Here is a 23,782-nt window from a genome sequence, read left to right on the forward strand (position 1 = left end):
TTCCCTTTTCAGAGATCTAGCCGCAGCCTGGCTCCACCTGGAATCCCTTGGGACTCACAGCCTTTATCGTTATCCCAAAATAAACCTAAAGCACAAAACCGGGACCTCTCGGATTCCAGCTCTTCCTCTCGGACCCCTGAGCTCTGGCCCTGCGGCACGGAGCAGGACAAAGAGGGCTTTCAGGGGGCTTCCCAGGCGGTAACACGAGGCCTGGCTGCTCACGGTCCGCAGCCTGCACCAGATCCCTCGGGAGCAGCCGACCTGCTTTTGAATCTGAAACGGAATTGGGAAGGCCTGGGCTGAAAGAGCCTCTCTGTGCGCCACTGGCCACAGGTGAGCCGGTTTTGCCTGTGTCCCGGCTAGGGGTCAAGGCCTTTGATATGAAATTGTCTTTGTGCCTGACTTGCTCCCACCTTTGTCCCCGGGGCACTTGGAGTGTTCTTGCCACACCACCTTGGACCCTGAAGACCTGCAGTCCTCTCCCAGAATAAAGGGCCTGCCTGGCGTGGTCAGTGTCACTGTGGTCCACGGAACACCTGGGGAGCACCACCTCACCTTTCTGGCCTCCAGGAACCTGAAATGAAGATCCTCTAGCCTCTCCGTCTGCAAAGATGTTCAGAGGCGTAATTACCAGAGCTTTTTAATCTGTGGCCAACTGCAGTCATCAGCCACGCCGCCCCTCCCACCGCAGGTCATTGCTCAGACACGATTCGTAGCTCCCTCAAAGAGCTCGCTCCAGGATTTTCCAAAGCACCAAACCCAGTGGGTGGGAAAGAACATAACCACTGGGGCTCCTGATTGGCATCAGGCTCCCATGCCCTTGATCACCTGCAGCGACTGTGTGCTTCCTCGCGTCCCCTAAGAGTAGAGGGGCAGGTACCCACTTGGGCTTTGCACTGGGCTTTCCCCGGGCATCAGGCATCGGGGCCTGGTGAGTGTGCGTGAATGAACAGCTTGCACCGTAAGATAAATGCTCCGGAGCGTTTTTGCTAATGTGGTAACTTGATAAAGTGATTATCCAATTCCAAGCACTAGTGGAGCATTCCTTGCACTAAACGTTTCAGTCTGTCCTGGAGCCGAGCTGATGACCCCTCCCCCAGACCTCTAATCTACGGGAAATGAAGTACAAGTGACACGCTTTCAGGGGGAGGCTATAATGATTCCGTAACTGCGGAAACAGCCTGGTCCACAGCTTTCCAAGTGAGTTAACGACTGACCCAGCTGGGTTTCTTCTTACCCAGAAATACACTTGTTTTATTTCTAAAATCCAGGTGGCAAGTTCGAGTTAAGGAAGAATCGGCATTTCTTTTTTTTTTTGATCCTGATGTCCTGTGTTGCATATTCATGGACAAATGTCTAAGTGTTTTACCCCAGTGCCATTTTCAGCCAGGATAAACCACAATTCCCTCTTAGTCAGGCAACACTGGCTTTGCCTGTATGCAAAAAGCCAGTGTTTGCTCTGCTGTTGGTATGTGTAACTGTCAGCTACCCACACAAGTTTCTTATAGTAGAACTCAGTCTGACTTAAAATATTGACTAGACATTTAAACCAAAAGTATGATCAGGCTGGGTACAGTGGCTCACGCCTGTGATCCTAGCACTTTGGGAGGCTGAGGCCTCATCTGGTGCTTGTTTGGGTAAATGACCTGGGAGGAAAAGGCAGTTTCTACAAGCATCAAGAAAGCTGACTGGGTCAGAAGGAAACAATAAAATCAACTCAACTATGACTCAAATTAATTCTGAAATTTACAATTCCAAAAGTTATTATAAAGTAAAAATATATTCAGTTTGGGTCGGGCGCGGTGGCTCACGCCTGTAATCCTAGCACTCTGGGAGGCCAAGGTGGATGGATCATTTGACCTCAGGAGTTTGAGAACAGCCCGAGCAAGAGCAAGACCTCATCTCTACTAAAAATAGAAAAATTAACCAGGTGTGGTGGCACATCCCTGTAGTCCCAGCTACTCGGGAGGCTAAGGCAGGAGGATTGCTTGAGCCCAGGAGTTGGAGGTTGCTGTGAGCTAAGCTGATGCCATGGCACTCTAGCCCTGGCAACAGACTGAGACTCTGACTCAGAAAAAAAAAAAGAGAGAGAGAGAGCTGACTGATACTTTGGTCTCCTCAGTTTGGTCACACCTAGTGGAATAAACCTTTAGACACCAAGTAAATGGAACTTAAGTTTTAAAATTTGTAACGCCCCAGTGTTCTAAGTCTTGCTGGCTGGGGCCATGGTAAATCCCCAGGGATCCCTGACACGGCCAGTTCAGAAAGGTCACTGCACCCTGCACAGGGGACCTCAAGCGCCATTGATCAGCCAGGAGCAAGTCACCACTAGGTCCTTACCGAGGCTCAGGAGCTGCTGGAGCTCCGTGCTCACCACATGCCCTTGTGCTCAGCAAGGGGACTCAGGCCCCTCGGATAAGAGGGAGGCCGCCTTGCTTCCCTTCCCGCCAGGGCAATGCCCACCTTCTGCGCAAGTCCCCCTGGCAGCTCTGCCCACTGGCTGTGAGGCTGCCCCTCCTGAGATGCCCGAGGGCCCCTGCTGCCACCCAGGAGGGAGTGGCGGCTCAGGCTGTGAGGGCTGAGGAGGTGGTGGTGAGACTTTCTCAGTGGGAGGTGTTCTGAATGGAAGTCTCTCTCCTCACCGAGGCTACAGGGAGAAACCACCCCGTGCGTGGGCCCGGAAGGAGGCACCTCAGCAGGCCAGCAGGGGAGGAAGGCTCCCTGTCACCACACACCTGGCACTGTGTGAGTCGGAGACCGTCCTAAAACCACCTGTGTGAGACTCCTGTTCCCACATGAATCCTACGTTTCGTGGGAGGTTTCCTGCTGTTGCCCTTCCTGGGCAGACCGTGCCACCCCTGACTTATCCCTCGCTGGTAACCAGGCCGGGGGCAGACGCAGGGAAAGACGAGGAGGGCAGATTCACCTGAGCCCCAGGTTCTTCGTACAGTGAATTCAGGACACAGCACATCTCCCTGCCCCCGTCCCCTGCAGTTCTCCTGCGACTTTTGGTTGTGAAATTGCCCAGTTGCCCAGCTATCGATTATAAAAACATTAGGCACAATTCATTTTTATCGAACTCCTGTTTGCGGATTAAAAATCCAGATGGGGGCCGGGCGCGGTGCCTCACGCCTGTTATCCTAGCACTCTGGGAGGCTGAGGTGGGTGGATTGCTTGAGGTCTGGAGTTTGAAACCAGCCTGAGCAAGAGCGAGACCCCGTCTCTACTAAAAATAGAAAGAAATTAATTGACCAACTAAAAATATATAGAAAAAATTAGCCGGGCATGGTGGTCCATGCCTGTAGTCCCAGCTACTTGGGGGGCTGAGGCAGGAGGATCGCTTGAGCCCAGGAGTTGGAGGTTGCTGTGAGCGAGGCCGACACCACGCTACTCTAGCCTGGGCAACAGAGACTGTCTCAAAAAAAGAAATAAAATCCAGATGGGATTAGGTGTCAGAAGGGCCCCAGGTGACAGCGTGCCCCAAGTCTCCCTCAAATGGGGAAAGACTGCCCTTCTGCTGTTCAGAAACACCAAGGAACTTGAGCCCCAGGTTCCACCTGCGGCCCAGGACGCTGCGCTCTCGCCCTGCGGTTTCCAGTCGCATCTTCTCGCCCTGTTTGCAGCAGAGGGGGGAGGCTCCCCGCGCCTGTGTCCAGGGGAGAAAAAAGGCGCAAACCCGTCCACGGTGCGGAGCCCTGTCACCCCCATGAGCCGCGTCTGTTCGGTTCTCGCCGACACGCGGAGCCCGGTGCGACCCGCGACCCACCAGCCAGGGCCATCCATCTCCTGAGCGCTTCGCACCCGCAGGTGCGGTGCAGCCGGGGGCCTCCGCTCCAGCCGCCCGCAGCAGCCGCGGGAGGTCACCTTGCGGCGTCCTCGCAGGGACCACTGCGGCGGGGCGGTCTCTGCCCTCCGCACCGCGGCCAGGAGTGTGCGCGGGGTAGGGGGTGGCCTCAGGTCCCTCCAGCGTTCCCCCAGCGGGGAGCCTGCCGGGCCCACGACCACCGCGGTGTGTGCTGCGCGGCCTGAGGACGCCCGCGAGGCGGGACGCGGCCAGTCAGGGATGGGTTTGCCCCGGAGCACCCGGGGCGGGGAGGGGGCGGTCACCGCAGCTCGGTCGGGAGGGGCGCCCTTCCTCGGATCTCCGTTTTGCCCCCAGCCCCCCGCGCCCCTCCTCCTACCTCTGCTCTGCGTTCTGCCCACCCCACCCGGGACCAGGCCGCACCCGCCGCGTCCCTCCCCTTCTATCTCCCTTCTGCGATACCCCCACCCCGCCCTGGTCCTGCACCGCCCCCCGGCCCGGCCCGGCCCCTACGCCCCTCCCCCTCCATCTCGGTTCTGCCCAACGCCCGGGCCACGCCCGCGCCCCCTCCTTCGCACACCCAGCCCCCACCCCGGACCAGCCCGCCCTCGCCCCCCGCGCCCCTCCCCCTCCTTCTCCGTTCTGCACCCCCCGCCCTCGCCCCCCCCGCGCCCCGCCTCCTCCATCTCGGTTCTGCACCCCCCGCCCTCGCCCCCCCGCGCCCCTCCTCCCCCATCTCCGTTCTGCACCCCCCGCCCGCGCCCCCCGCGCCCCTCCCCCTGCGTTCTGCCCCCGCCCCAGACCCGCCCGCGCCAGCAGCGTCACTCCCCCTCCATCTCGGTTCCGCGACCCCCGCCCCGGCTCCGCCCCGCCCCCCAGACCGGCCCCGCCCCCTGCGCCCCGCCCCCTCCCTCTCCGCTCTGCCCCCGCCCTCACCTGCGGGCTCGCGCGGGGCGGGGCGCGGGATGACGACGCGCGGACCCGCCCCCCGCTCGGCCGGTGCGTCGCCCCGCGGCCGCGATGGGGACCGGCCCGGCGCGCGGGCGGCGGTGACCGGCCGGCATGGCCCGCGCGGGCGGCGGCGCGGGGGCGGCGGCGCGGCCCGAGCCGTGGGAGCTGTCCCTGGAGGAGGTGCTGCGCGCCTACGAGCAGCCCATCAACGAGGAGCAGGCGTGGGCCGTGTGCTTCCAGGGCTGCCGCGGGCTGCGGGGCGCGCGGGGCCGGCGCCGCATCCGGGACACGGCGGACATCCTGCTGCGCAGGGACGGCTCGGTCGGCGCGCGGCCCGCGCCCGCGGGTGAGGCTGGCGGCGTCCCCGCCCCGCGCGCGGCTCCGGGCCCCTCCCCGCCCTCCCCGTCCCGGCCCGGGAGCCCCTCGCTCGCCGGGGCCCGGAGCCCGGTCCTGCGGTCCGGCCTGGGACGCCGCGCCCACCCGGACCCCTCTGCGGGCGCCCCGGTGCCTGCGGCCGGGCGCGCTGTCCCGGGGGAGGGCTTGGCCCGGTCCTGAGCGCCGTCCGCGGGGTCGGGGAGCGCCCAGTTCTGTCCCCAGTTCTGCCCGTGCTTCGGGGTGTGCAGGCCTCGGGCTGCGTCTTTCCTGCCGGGGACTCGTGGGGCGCGGACCCTGTTGCTCCTGTGCGGGCGGCGGCGGCGCCCGGTACCCGCCGTACCAGACCCGAGCGGGCGGGAGACGGAAGCGTCCTCTCTGAGCTCGGGCTCCGGAGTGCAGGGTGGGTGGGGGCCGTGGGACACTCGGAATCCGGGCGGAACCGGCACCAGTGTCCTGGGTTTCGTTGAGAGAGCGAGTAGGGTGCGTAAAATTTGGAGGACGACCTGCTTCGGTTTCTACTCTTGGCCATCAAGGAGAACCAATGATTACAAACCCTTGATCGATATTTGAAGTCTATTCAGAATGGTGACTTTCAGTGATTATTTACCTTCTTTCGTTTTCTTTTTTGTCGTTGTTCTTTGTTTGTTTTTTTTTGAGAGAGTCTCACTCTGTTGCCCAGGCTAGAGTGCTGTGGCGTCAGCCTAGCTCACAGCAACCTCCAACTCCTGGGCTCAAGCGATCCTGCTGCCTCAGCCTCCCGAGTAGCTGGGACTACAGGCACGCGCCACCATGCCAGGCTAATTTTTTTCTATATATTTTAGTTGGCCAATTAATTTTCTTTCTATTTTTAGTAGAAATGGGGTCTCGCTCTTGCTCAGGCTGGTTTTGAACTCCTGATCTTGAGCAGTCCTCCTGCCTGGGCCTCCCAGAGTGTTAGGATGACAGCCATGAGCCACCGGGCCCAGCCCCTATTTATTCTCTTTCTTTAAAAAAAAAAAAAAAGTTGCTGCTTCTCTGGAGACCGGCAGTGCCGGTGCGGGGCATGTGATGATATTACCCAAAGCTGGTGTACTGTCGGGGAGCACACAGAGGCAGCCTGGCCTCCGTCCAGTGGGTTTGCAGAAACCCTCCCATGCAGGCTTCTGGGGAGGCCTCAGCGGGACCAGGGCAGAGCCAGATGGAAGCACCCACAGTGTCCTCAAAGCGAGGGGTCCTTGGCATTCAGAGTTTTCCCTACGGAGAAAAGGAAATAAAATTTAAAAAAAATTAATATTAAACAAAAAAAATTGAGGTGTCCGCTATCCCCACCTGGGGCCCTCACTGTGTTTCCCCACCATGTCCTCCGTGCACCCAGCTCTGGCCTCCCTCCACACCCCTGCCTTTTGCTCCATTTTGCTCAAAAAGCACCGATACCTTTGGCAGGTGAGAGCTGTCAGAGACCAGGCTCTCACGGTGTTGTTCTCAGCTCAGGTAAGCCAAGGCTTACTCAGGAAGTGGCAGGATCTGGCTCCAGGGCTCCTGCTTTTCTCCTGCTGCCATGCTGTCTTTCAGAGGCTGGGCCGGGAGGACAGATGCCTGATGGCCGGACATCACCACTGGGGCCCTGGGGTCCCCGTGTTCACAGAGAGAGTCTCTCCTGTAGCTCTGTTATTGTCATTCCTGGGCTCCACCCCAGGTCTGGCTTCTGCCACTGCAGAGCAAGACAAGACCACAGTGAGCCTGCTTGGTCTGACTCTCTGATTTTTTTTTTTTTTGAGACAGCGTCTCACTCTGTTGCCCAGGCTAGAGTGAGTGCTGTGGCGTCAGCCTAGCTCACAGCAACCTCCAACTCCTGGGCTCAAGCAATCCTCCTGCCTCAGCCTCCCGAGTAGCTGGGACTACAGGTGTGTGCCACCATGCCCGGCTAATTTTTTCTATATATTTTTAGTTGGCCAATTAATTTCTTTCTATTTTTAGTAGAGATGGGGTCTCGCTCTTGCTCAGGCTGGTTTCGAACTCCTGACCTTCAGTAATCTGCCCGCCTCAGCCTCCCAGAGTGCTAGGATTACAGGTGTGAGCTGTCACGCCCGGCCTACTCTTTTCTTTTCTTTTTTTTTTTTTTTTTGAGACAGAGTCTCACTTTGTTGCCCAGGCTAGAGTGAGTGCCATGGCGTCAGCGTAGCTGACAGCAACCTCAAACTCCTGGGCTTAAGCAATCCTCCTGTCTCGGCCTCCCAGAGTGCTAGGATTACAGGCGTGAGCCACTGCGCCTGGTCTGACCCTCTGATTTTAAAGATGGGGAAACTGAGGCACCATGGTACATGGTTTGCCACTGATCACAGCCGCTGGTTAACACTGAGCACAGGACAAGCATGTTTCCTGTTGGTACTCTCTGAAGAGGGGTATCCAGAGTAGCAGTGTTCAAGTTCCTTCCACCCCTCTGCCCCCAGGGTCGCATGGACTTGGCATCAATTCCTGGCTGGGTTCACAGGTCAGGTGGGCACTGTTGAAGGTCTGTGCTGACCTTTAGGGGTAGGTGCAGCCTGTGGTGTCAGGGAGCCAGTTTCACTTTCTACGCAGTAAGATCTTTGGTTTCTGTTCATAAACGTATCTCCAAAAGGTGAACTTGCTGCCTCTTTAAGGATCAAGGAAAATATATTAACTTGAACTTTCTCTTCTGTCCTTGTTGAGCTTCCGTGAATTAGCTAAAACTTTAGACCAACTTTCTCCCCAAAGGGGGCTAATTCAGTATTTCCCTGGGTCTTGAGCGATTAGTAAATTCACTAGAAGATATATGTGTGTTTTTTTCCTGTAAATAACAATCAGGACAATGTCCACATTTCACTTGTCAGCTTTTTAGTCTCAGTTTTTTATGCCAATTGAATTTCTCAACTTATTGTACCAGGCCATCAGTAGCTGTCATCTGCTAAGTGCATCTAGGCAGTAAGTAAATATTTAAAATAACTTTGAAAAAAACCAACAAACTAAACCATATTTCAGAGGATGAATAATATTATCTTAGCATACAAGTGGTACTTCTCATTTCCAAGCTAAAATTAGAAAAAATGACTGGAATAAATTTCCTAATCTTTAATTTGAAGACTTCATAACTGCCATACTGCTTGGAAGCCTTTTTTTTTTTTTTTTTAGGAGTCAGGGTCTCACTTTGTCCCCCTGGGTAGAGTACAGTGGTGTGATCATAGCTCATTGCGACCTCAAACTCCTGGGCTCAAGCAATACTCCTGCCTGAGCCTCCTGAGTAGCTGGGACTGAAGGCACATGCCACCACAGCCAGCTGATGTTTTTTGTTTTATTTTTTTGTAGAGATAGGGTCTTGCTGTTTTGCCCAGGCTGGTCTCAAAATCCTGGCCTCAAGCAATCCCCCAGCCTCAGCCTCCCAGGCAACAGCCCCTGCACCTGGCTTGGGAAGCCTTTTTTTGAAAGTGGGAAAATGGGCCTAGGCCAGTGGCTCACTCCTGTAATTCTACCACTCTGGGAGGCTGAGGTGGGAGGATCATTTGAAGTCAGGTGTGCACCGCCAAGCCCAGATAATTTTTTTTTTTTGGCTTTTATATCATTCATAATTAAAATTTTTTTTAAAATTTTACCATATTATGGGGATACAAGTGTAAAGGTTACATATATTGCCCATGCCCCCTTTCCCCCTCGAGTAAGAGCTTCAAGTGTGTCCATCCCCCAAACGTTGCATATCTTAATCGTTGTGATTGTATATACCCATCCCCTCCTCCCCCCTCCCACCCTCCCGACACCCGATAAATGTTACTCCTATATGTCCACTTAGGTGTTGATCCGTTAACACCAATTTGCTGGTGAGTACATGTGGTGCTTGTTTTTCCATTCTTGAGATACTTCACTTAGTAGAATGGGTTCCAGCTGTATCAGAATATACAAGAGGTGCTATATCACCATTGTTTCTTTTCTTTTTTTTTTTTTTTTTTGACACAGAGTCTTACTTTGTTGCCCAGGCTAGAGTGAGTGCCTTGGCGTCAGCCTAGCTCACAGCAACCTCAAACTCCTGGGCTCAAGCGATCCTTCTGCCTCAGCCTCCCGAGTAGCTGGGACTACAGGCATGCACCACCATGCCCGGCTAATTTTTTCTACACATATTAGTTGGCCAATTAATTTCTTTCTATTTATAGTAGAGACAGGGTCTCGCTTTTGCTCAGGCTGGTCTCAAACTCCTGAACTTTAGCAATCCACCCGCCTCTGCCTCCCAGAGTGCTAGGATTACAGGCGTGAGCCACTGCACCCGGCCTCACCATTGTTTCCTAAAGCTGAGTAGTATTCCATGGTATACATATACCACATTTTATTAATCCACTCATTAATTGATGGGCACTTGGGTTGTTTCCACAGCTTTGCAATTGTGAATTGTGCTGCTATAAACATTCAAGTGCATGTGTCTTTTTCATAAAGTGACTTTTGATCTTTTGGGTAGATGCTCAGTAGTGGAATTGCTGGATCAAATGGTAGATCTACTTGTATCACTTTGAGGTATCTCCATATTACTTTCCACAGAGGATGAACTAGTTTGCAGTCCCACCAGCAGTGTAGGAGTGTTCCTCTCTCTCCGCATCCACGCCAGCATTTGTTGTTTGGGGACTTTTTGATAAAGGCCATTCTCACTGGAGTTAAGTGATATCTCATTGTGGTTTTGATTTGCATTTCCCTGATGATTAGAGATGTTGAACATTTTTTCATATGTTTGTTGGCCATTATTCTGTCTTTTTGAGAAGTTTCTGTTCATGTTCTTTGCCCATTTTTTGATAGAGTTGTTTGATTTTTTCTTGCTGATTTTCTTGAGTTCTAAATAGATTCTAGTTATCAGCCCCTTATCAGATGTGTAGCTTGCAAAACTTTTCTCCCATTCTGTGGGTTGTCTGTTTGCTCTCTTGACAGTTTCTTTGGCTGTGCAGAAGCTTTTTAATTTGATCAGGTCCCATTTGTTTATTTTTGTTGCTGTTGTGATTGCCTTTGGGGTCGTCTTCATAAATTCTTTGCCTAGGCCACTGTGTAGAAGAGTATTTCCAACATTTTCCTCCAGAATTCTAATAGTTTCACATCTAAGGTTCAAGTCTGTTACCCAGCGTGAGTTGATTTTTGTGAGAGGTGAAAGGTGTGGGTCTTGTTTCAGTCTTCTACATGTGGCTATCCAGTTTTCCCAGCACCATTTATTGAATGATTCTTTTCCCCAGTGTATGTTTTTGTCTGCTTTGTCGAAGATTAGTTAGCTATATGAAGATAGTTTTATATCTGGGTTCTCTGTTCTGTTCCACTGGTCAATGTCCCTGTTCTTGTGCCAATAAAAAGCTGTTTTAATAATTTATCTATTTTATTTTTTTGAGACAGAGTCTCACTTCTGTTGCCCGGGCTAGAGTGCCGTGGCATCAGCCTAGCTCACAGCAACCTCAAACTCCTGGGCTCAAGCGATCCTGCTGCCTCAGCCTTCCGAGTAGCTGGGACTACAGGCATGTGCCACCATGCCTGGCTAATTTTTTCTATATATTTTTAGTTGGCCAAATAATTTCTTTCTATTTGTAGTAGAGATGGGGATCTCACTCTTGCTCAGGCTGGTTTTGAACTCCTGATCTTGAACTCCTCGGCCTTCCAGAATACCAGAATCACAGGTGTGAGCCACCACGCCCGGCCAATTTTTCTGTTTTTAGCAGAGATGGGATCTCATCTCGCTCAGGCTGGTCTTGAACTCCTGACCTCAAGCGATTCTGCTGCCTTGGGCTGCCAGAGTGCAACAATTACAGGTGTGAGCCACCTCGCCCGGCCCCAGGCCCATTTCTTGTGAAATGTCCTCCATCCCTGGGCAAGCCCACTCAGGAAACAGAAGCCAGGGCTCAGGGAGCTGGATGGGGCGTGGCGGGCGCCTGGCCACTGTGCGTGCGGGAGGGGGGTGTGGGTGCAGGTGCGACCTGGGCGTGCCGGTGTGCCACCTGGGTGTGTCTGTGTGTGAGCCGGCTGTGTTGGTAGATAAAATTCCCGATGTAGTCTCACCTCTGGGCAAGGGTCACGGCACAGGGAGGTAATCCTCTAGCAACGTGCTTCCTCTTCCTAGACACCTGCGAAACTGCCGTGCCCGGGGCTGGCTGTCCCCATGACTTCAGTAAGTGTCGCCCCTGTGACTGTTTGGGCTGGCCCCAGCCTGGCCAGTCGTTTGCAAGTTCCGTGCTTTTAGGAGGTGGCTTTGAATCTCAAGGGGTTCTTGGGGTCCCTGTGGGGCTCTTGAGGTTTGGTTCACACAGCCCCCACCTCACTGCCACCTCTGGGCTCTCCCACGCCCCACCTGCCACCACCCTGGTATCCATGAAGAATGGTGTCTCTGCCCCAGAAAGGACACAGTCACCTGTGTCTTTTTTTTTTTTTTTTTTGAGACAGAGTCTCACTTTGTTGCCCAGGCTAGAGTGAGTGCCATGGCGTCAGCCTAGCTCACAGCAACCTCAAACTCCTGGGCTCAAGCAAGCCTACTGCCTCAGCCTCCCAAGTAGCTGGGACTACAGGCATGCGCTACCATGCCCGGCTAATTTTTTGTATATATATTTTTAGTTGGTCAATTAATTTCTATTTTTAGTAGAGACGGGGTCTCGCTCAGGCTGGTTTCAAACTCCTGAACTTGAGCAATCCCCCCCGCCCAGCCTCCCAGAGTGCTAGGATTACAGGCGTGAGCCACCATGCCCAGCCTTTTTTTTTTTTTTTTTTTGAGATAGAGTCTCACTCTGTTGCCCGGGCTATAGTGCCGTTGCGTCAGCCTAGCTCACAGCAACTCAGAGCTCAGACTCCTGGGCTCAAGCGATCCTCCTGCCTCAGCCTCCTGAGTAGCTGGGACTACAGGCACCACCACGCCTGGCTAATTTTTAAAATGTTTTTGTAGAGACGGGGTCTCACAATGTTGCCCACGCTGGTTTCCAACTCCTGGACTCAGGCAGTCCTTCCACCTCGGCCTCCCAGAATGCTGGGATTACAGGTGTGAGCCACTGCGCCTGGCTGCCTCCATTCTTCCTTCTATCATGTTTCTGATGTATTTGAAGGACATTGTAGATATCAGGATACTTCCCCTAAATAGTTCAGCATATGCGTGATTAACCAGAATTCAATACTGAAATTTAATATGATGAATTGCATGAATCCTAAGTGAACATTCACTGATAAGTCTCTGTCACCTTTGCCGTGAGGGCCCTGCCACACCTGGATCTGCGAGAAATGAGCCCCCTCCCCCACCCCCTGTTCCCTACCCCATATCCCAGGCCAGCAGATCTCTGCAGTGTCCAGGAATCCGTTTTCCAAAGCTGTCTGATGCCTCAGTTGCCATGAAAGTTCTGGAATTGTGGTTCCTCTTACACTTGAGCAGGGTCCTATTTCACCAGTGGGTTTACGGGACTCTGTCTCAAAAAAAAAAAAAAAAAATGCTGGCTGGGCGCAGTGGCTCACGCCTGTAATCCTAGCACTCTGGGAGGCCGAGGTGGGCAGATTGCTTGAGGTCAGGAGTTCGAAACCAGCCTGAGCAAGAGTGAGACCCCGTCTCTACTATAAATAGAAAGAAATTAATTGGCCAACTAATATATAATAGAAAAAATTAGCCAGGCATGGTGGTGCATGCCTGTAGTCCCAGCTACTCGGGAGGCTGAGGCAGGAGGATCGCTTGAGCCCAGGAGGTGGAGGTTGCTGTGAGCTAGGCTGATGCCACAGCACTCACTCTAGCCTGGGCAACAGAGTGAGACTCGGTTTAAAAAAAAAAAAAATGCAGAGGGTCAGCGAGTGCTACTCAGCTGTGCAGGGCCGTGCTTTGGCTACACCGGTCTCCTGACTGGGGTCCCCTCGAGCATCGGTGCCTGGGGGGCTGGAGGCTCTTGCCAGAAGGAACCTGCCGTGGGAGCCCCGAGTGGAGCGTGTGCGTTCATGGAGAAGTGGGTGGAGATGGAACGCAGGAGTCCACACCGCAGGCACATGCATCCTTTGACCCAGAGAGCTCTGTGTGCCAAACGCACACAGACTTCCTGGTTTCGGGCAGGCATTTCCCCTCGGGGCTTCGGTTACCTGCCCTCACCAGCCTGTTTTCAAAGGCTGATGCTTCCTGATGTAGGGTGTCAAGTTTTAAAAATTAATTTCTTGACAGTAGAACAAGCATATGTTTACAACTTATTATTATTTTGAGACAGAGTCTCACTCTGTTGCCTGGACTAGAGTGCCATGGCATCAGCCTAGCTCACAGCAACCTCCAATTCCTGGGCTCAAGCGATCCTCCTGCCTCAGCCTCCGGAGTAGCTGGGACTACAGGCATGCGCCACCATGCCCGGTTAATTTTTTCTATATATTTTTAGTTGACCAATTAATTTCTTTTTTTTTTTTCTTTTTTTTATTGAGACAGAGTCTCACTTTGTTGTCTGGGCTAGAGTGAGTGCCGTGGCGTCAGCCTAGCTCACGGCAACCTCAGGCTCCTGGGCTCAAGCAATCCTCCTCCCTCAGCCTCCTGAATAGCTGGGACTACAGGCATGTGCTACCAGGCCCGGCTAATGTTTTCTATATATTTTTAGTTGGCCAATTCATTTCTTTCTATTTTTAGTAGAGATGGGGTCTCACTCTTGCTCATAACTGGTCTCAAACTCCTGAGCTCAAATGATCCACCCACCTTGGCCTCCCAGAGTGCTGGGATTACAGGCGTGAGCCACTGTGCCCGGCCTCCTCCTTTCTCATGGCTGCCCGGTGTCCCCATGTGGATGTCCCCACGTGTCTTCAGTGGGCATTTCTGCGTCTCGTGTTTTGCTGTTGGGAAGGGTGCAGCGGTGGGTGGTTCTGTGGGTGTCCCACCAGGTGAGGGTGCCCTCTAGGCATGTGGACAGGTGAGAGGAGGGTGTGAGGTTTTTGGTTTTTTTTATTTTGGCATATTATGGGGGTACAGATTTTAAGGTTTGAATAAATGCCCTTTCCCCCTCTTCCCCCACAAGTCTGAGTTTCCAGCATGACCATCCCCCAGATGGTGCACATCTCACTCATTATGTATGTATATACCTGCCCCCCGAGTTTGTGAGTTTTGAGTCCTTGCAGCTTGCCTTCCTGGCGGTAGTCACCAGGTCCTGGCTGTGCCACACGGGCACCAAGCCTGGGACGTGGCAAGGCAGGAGGCCTCTCTGGCGCGAGAGACGGGCTTCACTTGCTGTCGATATTTAAGCACTTTGGGGGCCAGACTTGGGGGGCATCTGGTGTAGCCAAATGCCGTGGTCTTCCCAAGACGCGTGAGGTCTCCTTCCTCTGGGCGGTGGAAGGGGCTTCGTGCCCGTCACCTGCGGACAGTGCAGGCTTCTCCACATCCATCCCTGTCCTGGCCCCAAACCTAACAGAGTCAGGGGCAGGATGCCCGTGGGCTGAGCCTGGCCAGTGGGCCCTGGCGGTCCCAACACTGCCCTCATGGCCTGGCCACATGCTCCACGTCAGGCAGCGGCTCTGCATGTTACCTCACCTGCTCTTTGAGGTGGTAACACCATGCGTTAGATCGGGCAGGTCATCTCTGTCCTGCAGGTGAGAAAGTGAGGACAGTGGGTGAGTCACTCTGAGCCCAATGACCACAGGTCGGTCAGAATCTGACCTCATCTGACCTGTGACCCCCTTGCCAGGCTGGGCTGGCCTCCCAGGCATACGGAAGCTGCAGGGGACTTGCTGTGCCACCCTGTGCCAGGTGGTAGCACCTGCTCATGGAGCTGCTGTGGATGGGGAGCTCCAGGCTGCAAAAGCCCTGTGGACGCCTCTCCTCCAAATAACACCTGCCACCTTTGACCCCCATGACACAGGACTGTTTCTTTTCTTTTCTTTTTGTTTTTTTGAGACAGAGTCTTTGTTGCCTAGGCTAGAGTAAGTGCCGTGGCATCAGCCTAGCTCACAGCAACCTCAGACTCCTGGGCTCAAGAGATCCTTCTGTCTCAGCCTCCTGAGTAGCTGGGACTACAGGCATGCGCCACCATGCCTGGCTAATTTTTTCTATATATATTAGTTTGCCAATTAATTTCTTTCTATTTATAGTAGACACGGGGGTCTCGCTCTTGCTCAGGCTGGTTTCAAACTCCTGACCTCAAGCAATCCTCCCGCCTCGGCCTCCCAGAGTGCTAGGATTACAGGCGTGAGCCACCGCGCCCGGCCGCCACAGGACTGTTTCAAACACATGTCTGAGTGTCTTGATTCCTCCTCGTCTGTTATTTCACACAAAAGGAAACAGAGTGGCTCTGCTTTTGTCCTGGAGAGGCTTGGACTTCCCTCCAGGGAGAAGCAAGCACTCGGGGGAATCTTAGCCCTTTGCCGAGGTCGGGATGCTGCTGGTGGGAACCAGGTGTCCGGTCCCAGCTCCCGGCTTGATGTGGCTTTAACCGACCTAATGACAACTCCTCAGTCCTCACCGCCTCGTCTGCCCTCCCCTGCAGGGAGTTTTTAAAGCAAGCGAAAGACCGTTTGCATAATCCTGTGTGACCACATTGGTGACAAGTTCGTGGCAGCTCTATGCAGTTGTACCTGGGACGTTCCAGCTGGGTGGTCAGGAAACTGTGCTCTGGGGTCTGGCAGTGCTGGGGGGGTGTGGTGGCCCAGCTTGGCCATAGACTAGCGGTGTGGTCTTGGGTGAGTTTCTCAATCTGCCTGAGCCTCCATTTCCTCATCTGTAACGAGGGAATCACGGCACCAACCTCCCAGAGTAGCTGTGCAGATTGAGGCCACAGTAATTCATTTGCTGGTTTTGTGTCATCCGAGCAAAGAGTTCCAGGCTCAGCCTCCATCAGCCCCCATATCTCACCGGGCTGCAGTTTTCTCATCAAAGCCCAAAGACCCCCCACATCCTTGCCACGTAAAGTGCAATCAGATTCACGAACACTTAATTTTGGCGTGTTTTTGTTAATGTGTGGACTATTTAAGCCAGGGTCATACACATTAAAAGCATTCCAACCAGAAAGTGTCCGTGGGCTGAGGACCCTGATGGGAACTGCTCCGTCTGTGAGTGTCGGTCACTGGTTAGCCCTTCCTGGACACCACGGTGACTTGGGGCACTGGGCTCTTGCAGGAAACACTTTGTCTTGGATCTGATTTCGTGCCCAACTGGGCCAGGGGCCACACAGGCCCTGGGGACACCAGTCCTTCCACAGTGCCCTGCTTGCTGTGCACTTTTTAAGTCCACTGATGGTGGGGAGTGGATTGTTTTCCATTATTTTAATGGATCTGCCCAGTATAGACGCCCTTTATCTTTGGCAATCTTCCTGGTTCTTGATGGCATTTTGAAAATATTTGCGGCGTTAGCAGGTTCACTTAGCAGACGATTTCATGTTTGTTTTTTTTTTTTTTTGAGACAGAGTCTCACTCTGTTGCCCAGGCTAGAGTGCCGTGGCGTCAGCCTCGCTCACAGCAACCTCCACCTCCTGGGCTCAAGCAACCCTCCTGCCTCAGCCTCCCGAGTAGCTGGGACTACAGGCACGCACCACCATGCCTGGCTAATTTTTTCCATATTTTTAGTTGGCCAATTAATTTCTTTCCATTTTTTAGTAGAGACGGGGTCTTGCTCTTGCTCAGGCTGATTTTGAACTCCTGACCTTGGGCGATTCTCCCGCCTTGGCCTCCCAGAGTGCTAGGATTACAGGCGTGAGCCTCTACGCCCAGCCTTTTTTTTTTTTTTTTTTAATCTCACCTCATTCCAGAAACAATCTAAGGCAGCTGAAGTTCACATCCTAACACAGTTCTGCCCGAGTGCTTAAGTCAAGGAAGGTTGTACAAGTGGGTGGATTTTCCGCAACTCACCCACCATGAAATCTTGGGAGGCCCTGGCAGGGAGGAGGCTTGGGGAGTGGCTGGGAGCACAGATCCTGGGTTCCCTGGCCTGGCCTGGTTCCTGGCACACCACTGACCAGCTGGGATACCTTGTGGGCCTCCCTTTCCTCATCTGTGAAGTGGGTGCAGAATAGCCTACCTCCAGGGGTGTGTGCGGGTTACGTGAGTGAGTGCCCACTGCTTGGCGCCCCTCAGTGCCTTGTTTAAATGAATAAAATACCTAAGAGTCTGGCTTCCATCTGCACCCCAACCTGGGACTCATTTTCCCAGAGGTGCAAACAGTCTGGGGGGGGAATCCCCAAATCTCGGGGTTTGTGGTCAGCTGCTGACATACGTGGTTCAGCTGCTAGGAGCTCTGCAGCAAAGCTTGCCACTGAGCCGGGGGGTTTTCATCTGACTGTGCTGCGATTTCGGGGTGCACAGCCTCAGGTCTAGGCAATCGGAACGTCTCACTGCATACTACGGCGTCTTTCCTGCAGATGTGACTGAGCTAAGGCGCTCTCTGGCCCCGTCTCTTCTCAGGCTCTTCCCCAGCCCAGCCTCCCTGGGGGCAGATTCCCGGTCCCCGGTCCCCGGGGGCTGCCTGTCCCTTCTGAGCCTTCACCGCAGAGTGGCCGCAGTCTGTCAGCACCAGCCCTCTGCGGGCAGGGCCCTCAATGCTCTCCTGGCCCCCCGCACCCTGGCGTCTTGCCCAGAGCTGGCTGGCGCTGGGTCTTGTAGATGTCCCTTCAAATGACCGAGTGGCTTGGCCTGTTGTAAACTTCCTGGGGTTCTGACAGAGACTCTGGGGATGTGCTGTCACGTCCATGGGGGCGGGGAGGCAGGTGGACAGCACCGTCCCCCAGAGTCCTTGGTGACATCAGCACACACCTTGACTCTCTCTCTTCTCTTGCAGAGCCGTCAACCATGGTGCCACCAGCCAGCTCAGAAGCCCAGGTATTTTTAACCCAATTTCAAAGATTAAGTTGATACGTATTAAAACCTGCCTGTATCCTGCAATATAAAGTATGTAAAGTTGCCCAATTGGTTCAGCGAGGCATGGCACAGATAAAACGCTCAAGGGCTTCACTGAAGGGGCTTGGTGAAGAAGCTGTTCACGGAAGGCGGACGGTGGGGAGCCCGCTGGTGTCCCGGCCTCATGACCCCTGGGGACCCATCCCAATCTGGGTGCTCGGAGAAGAGGGTGGGCCCCCGGGGCGCAGGGTGCATTTCAGGGGCAGAGAGAAAAAAAATGAGTCCAATGACCCAGTGCCCAGGAACCCCCCACCCCCAAAACTTTCCCATCACAATAGGGTGTCATCGGGTATCTCCGCCTCTCCTACCCACCTACCCTGAGGTGATGTCTTGAATTTCATGGTTTCTAGTTTTGTTTTTGTTTTGAGACAGAGTCTCACTTTGTTGCCCTGGCTAGAGTGAGTGTCGTGATGTCAGCCTAGCTCACAGCAACCTCAAACTCCTGGGCTCAAGCGATCCTCCTGACTCAGCCTCCCAAGTAGCTGGGACTACAGGCATGCACCACCGTGCCCAGCTAATTTTTTGTATATATATTTTTAGTTGGTCAATTAATTTCTTTCTATTTTTAGTAGAGACAGGGTCTCGCTCAGGCTGGTTTCGAACTCCCAACCTCGAGCAATCTGCCCGCCTTGGCCTCCCAGAGTGCTAGGATTACAGGCGTGAGCCACCATGCTCGGCCAAGTTCTATTGCCTTTTTAAAAGCATAGCTTTATCATAATACCAATTGGTTGATTGATTGACAGTCTCACTTTGTCGCTCCAGCTAGAGTGCTGTGGCCTCATCATTGCTCACAGCAACCTCAAACCTCGGGGCTCAAGGAATTCCTCCTGCCTCAGCCTCCCGAGTAGCTGGGACTACAGGTGTCCGCCACCACACCCAGCTAATTTTTCTATCTTTAGTAGAGACGGGGTCTCGCTCTTGCTCAGGCTGGTCTCTTGATCCTCCTGCCTCAGCCTCCCAGAGTGCTGGGATTTCAGGCGTGAGCCACCTGTGCCCAGCCCACAATACCTATTTATGTCTTAATCACAGTGGCATACCAAGCATGGGTGTGGGGCACAGACCAGTAGAGGATACGCTGTCTGTTGTTGAGAATTTTGAAAACAGTCAAACCAGCCCAAAACCTGTGCTTTTTCTCGTCACCACATGCGGTACTTAACAGTGTTGGTGACAGACACCCCCCCTTGGATGCTGGCCTTGGAACAGCTCCCTGGGAGGGTTACCTGTGGCTCTCTGAAGCTGGTGTCCTGCTGTGTGTGGTTTCCTGGAGGTGGGTGGGGAGGACACACAGGCTCATTTGCATTGCGGTGTCTGACTGGCAGCCGTCCTCGTCATTGCTGCCTCATGTTTGCTTCCCCAAAGTCCAGTACACCTAGGGCTGGGAGGCCGCTGGGCCCTGCTGCCCACAGTCCCCAGATGGAGGTGTAGTTGCTGCCTGCCACCCTGAAGACTTCCCAAAGGGGCCGGTTATTTTTGTTTGTTTGTTTGTTTTTTAAACAGAGTCTCACTCTGTTGTCCAGGCTAGAGTGCTGTGGTGTCAGCCTAGCTTGCATCTACCTCAAACTCCTGGGCTCAAGCGATCCTCCTGCCTCAGCCTCCTGAGTAGCTGGGACTACAGGCATGCGCCACCATGCCCAGCTAATTTTTGTGTATATATATATATATATTTTTTAAATATTTTTTTGAGACAGAGTCTCGCTTTGTTGCCCTGGCTAGAGTGAGTTTCGTGGCATCAGCCTAGCTTGAATCAACCTCAAATTCCTGGGCTGAAGCGATCCTCCTGCCTCGGCCTCCCAAGTAGCTGGGACTATAGGCGTGCGCCACCATGCCCGGCTAATTTTTGTATATATTTTTAGTTGTCCATCTAATTTCTTTCTATTTTTAGTAGAGACGGGGTCTCTCTCTTGCTCAGGCTGGTCTGGAACTTCTAAGCTCAAACGATCTGCCCACCTCGGCCTCCCAGAGTGCTAGGATTACAGGCCTGAGCCACCACGCCCGGCCAGGAGCCTGTTATTATATACACCTTTAAAATATTTGCAGAGATCTTTGTGTGGACTCTTGTTGTTCTTAGAGGCCCATAAGTTCTCCTGCTGGCCCCGTCATGAGAAAAGGGGCAGGGAGCTCACTCCTGGGCTGTGTGGCCTGCACAGCCCCCGCAGTCCCCGGGCAGGAAGGTGTGGGGCCAGGGCTGTCTGCACCTGCTGGGCGGGCAGGGCTGGGGTCCTGAGACTGGCAGCTGCCCAGGTGTGTTCTTATGGGAAACAAGCATTCTTTGCCTTCCAGAGAAAGTTTCCAGTGACTTGGGGCACAGAACTGCTTTTATTGGAGCAGCTATCAGATAAGAAGCTCGGGTTGGAGTTAACTCTTTCACTGCCATGGTGCCAGCTCAGGCAAGTGACAGGAAAGAGGAGGGGAGGACAGGTCTAGGAGCTACCAGTGCTTGTACCAGGGAAAAGCAGGGCACAGAGGGTAGTTGACCATATATATGTTGGCGTCTCCCAAATGCCTTCCACAGAACCACTGGTTCCTTGGGGTGTTATTGGTGGATTGCGAAAATAGGGTTCCCTGCCAAGTAAAACTAAGAAATGCTGAGTTAAGAGGTCTCTACTGTGAGACTATGTATTTTTAATGTGCTTTCACAAAACTTATGGAGAATTTTTGAAGCATAGGCAGAGAAAGTAGAAAAATAGCCTTGTGGAGCCAGGCTAAGCTCCAGTGGTTACTAAGTTACAATCCTGGCCACCACCCTCTACCCACACCCCTACTCAGATAGGATTGTCTTTTAGGTTTTGTTTGTTTGTTTGTTTGTTTTTCAGGTTGCATTTACATACGTTGAAAAGTTACATGCACTTAAGAGTATTTAAGTGAGGGGACATCATGTTTTACAAGCATCAGGCTTTACTGCATAGAGTTAAGCAACTCCCAGCAGCATCTATTGAATCCGCTAGTCTTTCTCCTTCCACATAAAATACACTGTTGTATTCCATGAAAGCCTAATAGTTAGCCAGGTTGTCTTTTCTTTAAAATCAGCTTCATCAGGGTATATTTACGTGCAGTAAAATGCACACACTTTAAGGGGGCCATTTGATTAGTTTTGACCAACACCATAATCGAGATAACAGACCTGTTCTGTCACCCCAAATTTCCCTGTGTTCCTTCCAGTCCTGCACCCACCCCCGGCTCAGGGAACCCCTGCCCTGCCCTCTGTTGCTATAGATTAGGTTTGTCTCGCTTGGAGTTTCAAGCGAACGAACTTCGCAGAGTGAAGGCATTGGCTGCTGCCATTCAGCATCATGGGGGGTTCACGCCCTTTGAAAGCCCCATGGAATTGCACCCTAAGGAGGGGCCACATGTGTGCTCATCTATCGCTGAAGAATGTTTAGATTGCCCCAGGTCTGGGCGTCATGAGCATCCCAGTCTTGTGTGGATTTGCCTTCTCGATTTTCTCTTAGCTACATACCCAGGGTAGGAGGTGTCACGTGGCAGGTGCACACTCGATTTTAGAGTTTGCCAGGCTGTTTTCCAAAGTGTGCTATCTGCGGGCCGGACGCGGTGGCTCACGTTTGTAATCCTAGCACTCTAGGAGGCTTAGGTGGGAGGATTGCTCAAGGTCAGGAGTTCAAGACCACCCTGAGCAAGAACGAGACACCATCTCTACTAAAAATAGAAAGAGATTAATTGGCCAACTAAAAATATATTGAAAAAATTAGCCAGGCATGGTGGCGCATGTCTGTAGTCCCAGTTACTCGGGAGGCCGAGGCAGGAGGATCTAAAAATAGAAAGAAATTAATTGGCCACCTAAAAATATATAGAAAAAATTAGCCGGGCATGGTGGCACATGCCTGTAGTCCCAGCTACTCAGGAGGCTGAGGCAGGAGGATTGCTTGAGCCCAGGAGTTGGAGGTTGCTGTGGGCTAGGCTGATGCCACGGCACTCTAGCTCAAGCAACAGAGTGAGACTCTTACTCAAAAAAAAAACAAAAACAAAAAAAAACAAAGTGTGCTGTCTGGGGAACGTCCTGTTGCTCAGGTCCCTGCCTTGGTTGCACCGTGGCCTGTCCCCTCCGGAGGGAGTGCTGGCTGTTTCCCTGTCCCCGGTGTGAGCTGTGTTGGGACGATGGCTCCCTCTCCACTCTTGGCCTGCCACTTGGACCAGCCACCGTCCTCTGGCCCGCCTTGAGGGTTCTTGTCCACCCCCCGTCCCACAGATGGTGCAGTCGCTGGGCTTCGCCATCTACCGCGCCCTGGACTGGGGGCTGGACGAGAGCGAGGAGCGCGAGCTCAGCCCGCAGCTGGAGCGCCTCATCGACCTCATGGCCAACAGCGACTCGGAGGATGGCAGCTGCGCGGCCGCGGATGAGGGCTACGGAGGCCCCGAGGAGGAGGAGGAGGCCGAGGGCGGCCCCCGCGCAGTGCGCACCTTCGCCCAGGCCATGCGGCTCTGCGCGGCCCGCCTGACCGACCCGAGGGGCGCGCGGGCGCACTACCAGGCCGTGTGCCGAGCGCTCTTCGTGGAGACGCTGGAGCTGCAGGCCTTCCTGGCCAGGGTCCGGGAAGCCAAGGAGGTGAGGGGAGGGGAGGGTCCGGGTAGGGCCGGGGCAGGCGGAGGAGGGGAGTCCCAGGGAAGGGCGCGAGGCCAAGGCGGTGCTTCTGTGCACATGCGCGCATCTGGGGACCAGGCAGGGCCGTCTGTCTGTCTCTCTGTCTGCCGAGCAGAGAGTCTGTCCTCAGCGCAGTCTCTGCCACTTTCGGGGGAGCAGCCGTAACTCCACCGTTTGCCTTCTGTGCAGACACTTTATACGTTTTTTTGTTTGTTTATTTTTTGAAACAGAGTCTCACTCTGTTGCCCAGGCTAGAGTGAGTGCCCTGGCATCAGCCTCACTCACAGCAACCTCAATCTCCTGGGCTCAAGCGATCCTCTTGCCTTAGCCTCCCGAGTAAGCTAGGACTACAGGCATGCGCCACCATGCCCGGCTGATTTTTTCTATATATATTAGTTGGCCAATTAATTTCTTTCTATTTATAGTAGAGACGGGGTCTTGCTCTTGCTCAGGCTGGTTTTGAACTCCTGAGCTCAAATGATCCACCCACCTCGGCCTCCCAGAGTGATGGGATTACAGGCGTGAGCCACCGTGCCCGGCCTATCCCACCTCTTTGTGGACCTGAATTAGGAGCTGACTGTCCCCTCCCTGGGTTCTTACTCAGGCTCTCCCTGGAGGAGCTGGTATGTCTCCGTGAGGTGAGGTCTGTGTGGACCTCCTCTCAGTGTCTTGTAGATGAGGAAATGGGGCCTTGGAGAGGCTGCGGCTTTGCTTCACTCTCTCGCTTAGGTGCAGAAGGTGTGTTTTTTGGTTGTTTTGTTTTGTTTGTTTTTTTTTGAGGCAGAGTCTCACTCCATTGCCCTGGCAACAGTGCCGTGGCGTCACCCTAGCTCACAGAAACCTCAAACTCCTGGGCTCAAGCGATCCTCCTACCTCAGCCTCCCAAGTAGCTGGGACTACAGGCATGCACCACCATGCCCGGCTGATTTTTTCTATTTTTAGTAGAGGGAGGGTCTCGCTCTTGCTCAGGCTGGTCTCGAACTCCTGAGCTCAAGCAGCCAGCCCGCCTCAGCCTCCCAGAGTGCTGGGATCTCAGGCGTGAGCCACTGCTCCCAGTCAACACCCACCCCTTTCACACAAGGCACACCTGTGAGTGTTTCTGGATGTGTTGGATCCGCCCCATTCACTCATTCACCTGGTGCTGGAGGACCTAGCAGGGGCCGTGCCGTCCTGGGTCCCAGGCACCGATCAGAGAAGTGTCTGAATGCAGAACCCCAGCTAGGCTCACGTGTCGGGAGGCA

General features: G+C 53.8%; 1 protein-coding gene across 1 annotated transcript in view; it reads left to right on the plus strand.

Annotated features, from left to right (window-relative positions):
* Positions 1–4,841: 4,841 nt before the first annotated feature.
* Positions 4,842–23,782, plus strand: part of SPIRE2 (spire type actin nucleation factor 2) — a 36,290-nt gene continuing 17,349 nt past the window's right edge. The window contains exons 1-3 of the mRNA XM_075995904.1: positions 4,842–5,099; positions 17,826–17,866; positions 22,149–22,505. Of these exons, the coding sequence (XP_075852019.1) occupies positions 4,865–5,099; positions 17,826–17,866; positions 22,149–22,505 (633 nt within the window). The 5' untranslated portion in view covers positions 4,842–4,864. The remainder of the gene's footprint in view (positions 5,100–17,825; positions 17,867–22,148; positions 22,506–23,782) is intronic.

Source organism: Microcebus murinus, chromosome 20 (genome assembly GCF_040939455.1).
Source record: "Microcebus murinus isolate Inina chromosome 20, M.murinus_Inina_mat1.0, whole genome shotgun sequence".
Classification (NCBI taxonomy): Eukaryota; Metazoa; Chordata; class Mammalia; order Primates; family Cheirogaleidae; genus Microcebus; species Microcebus murinus.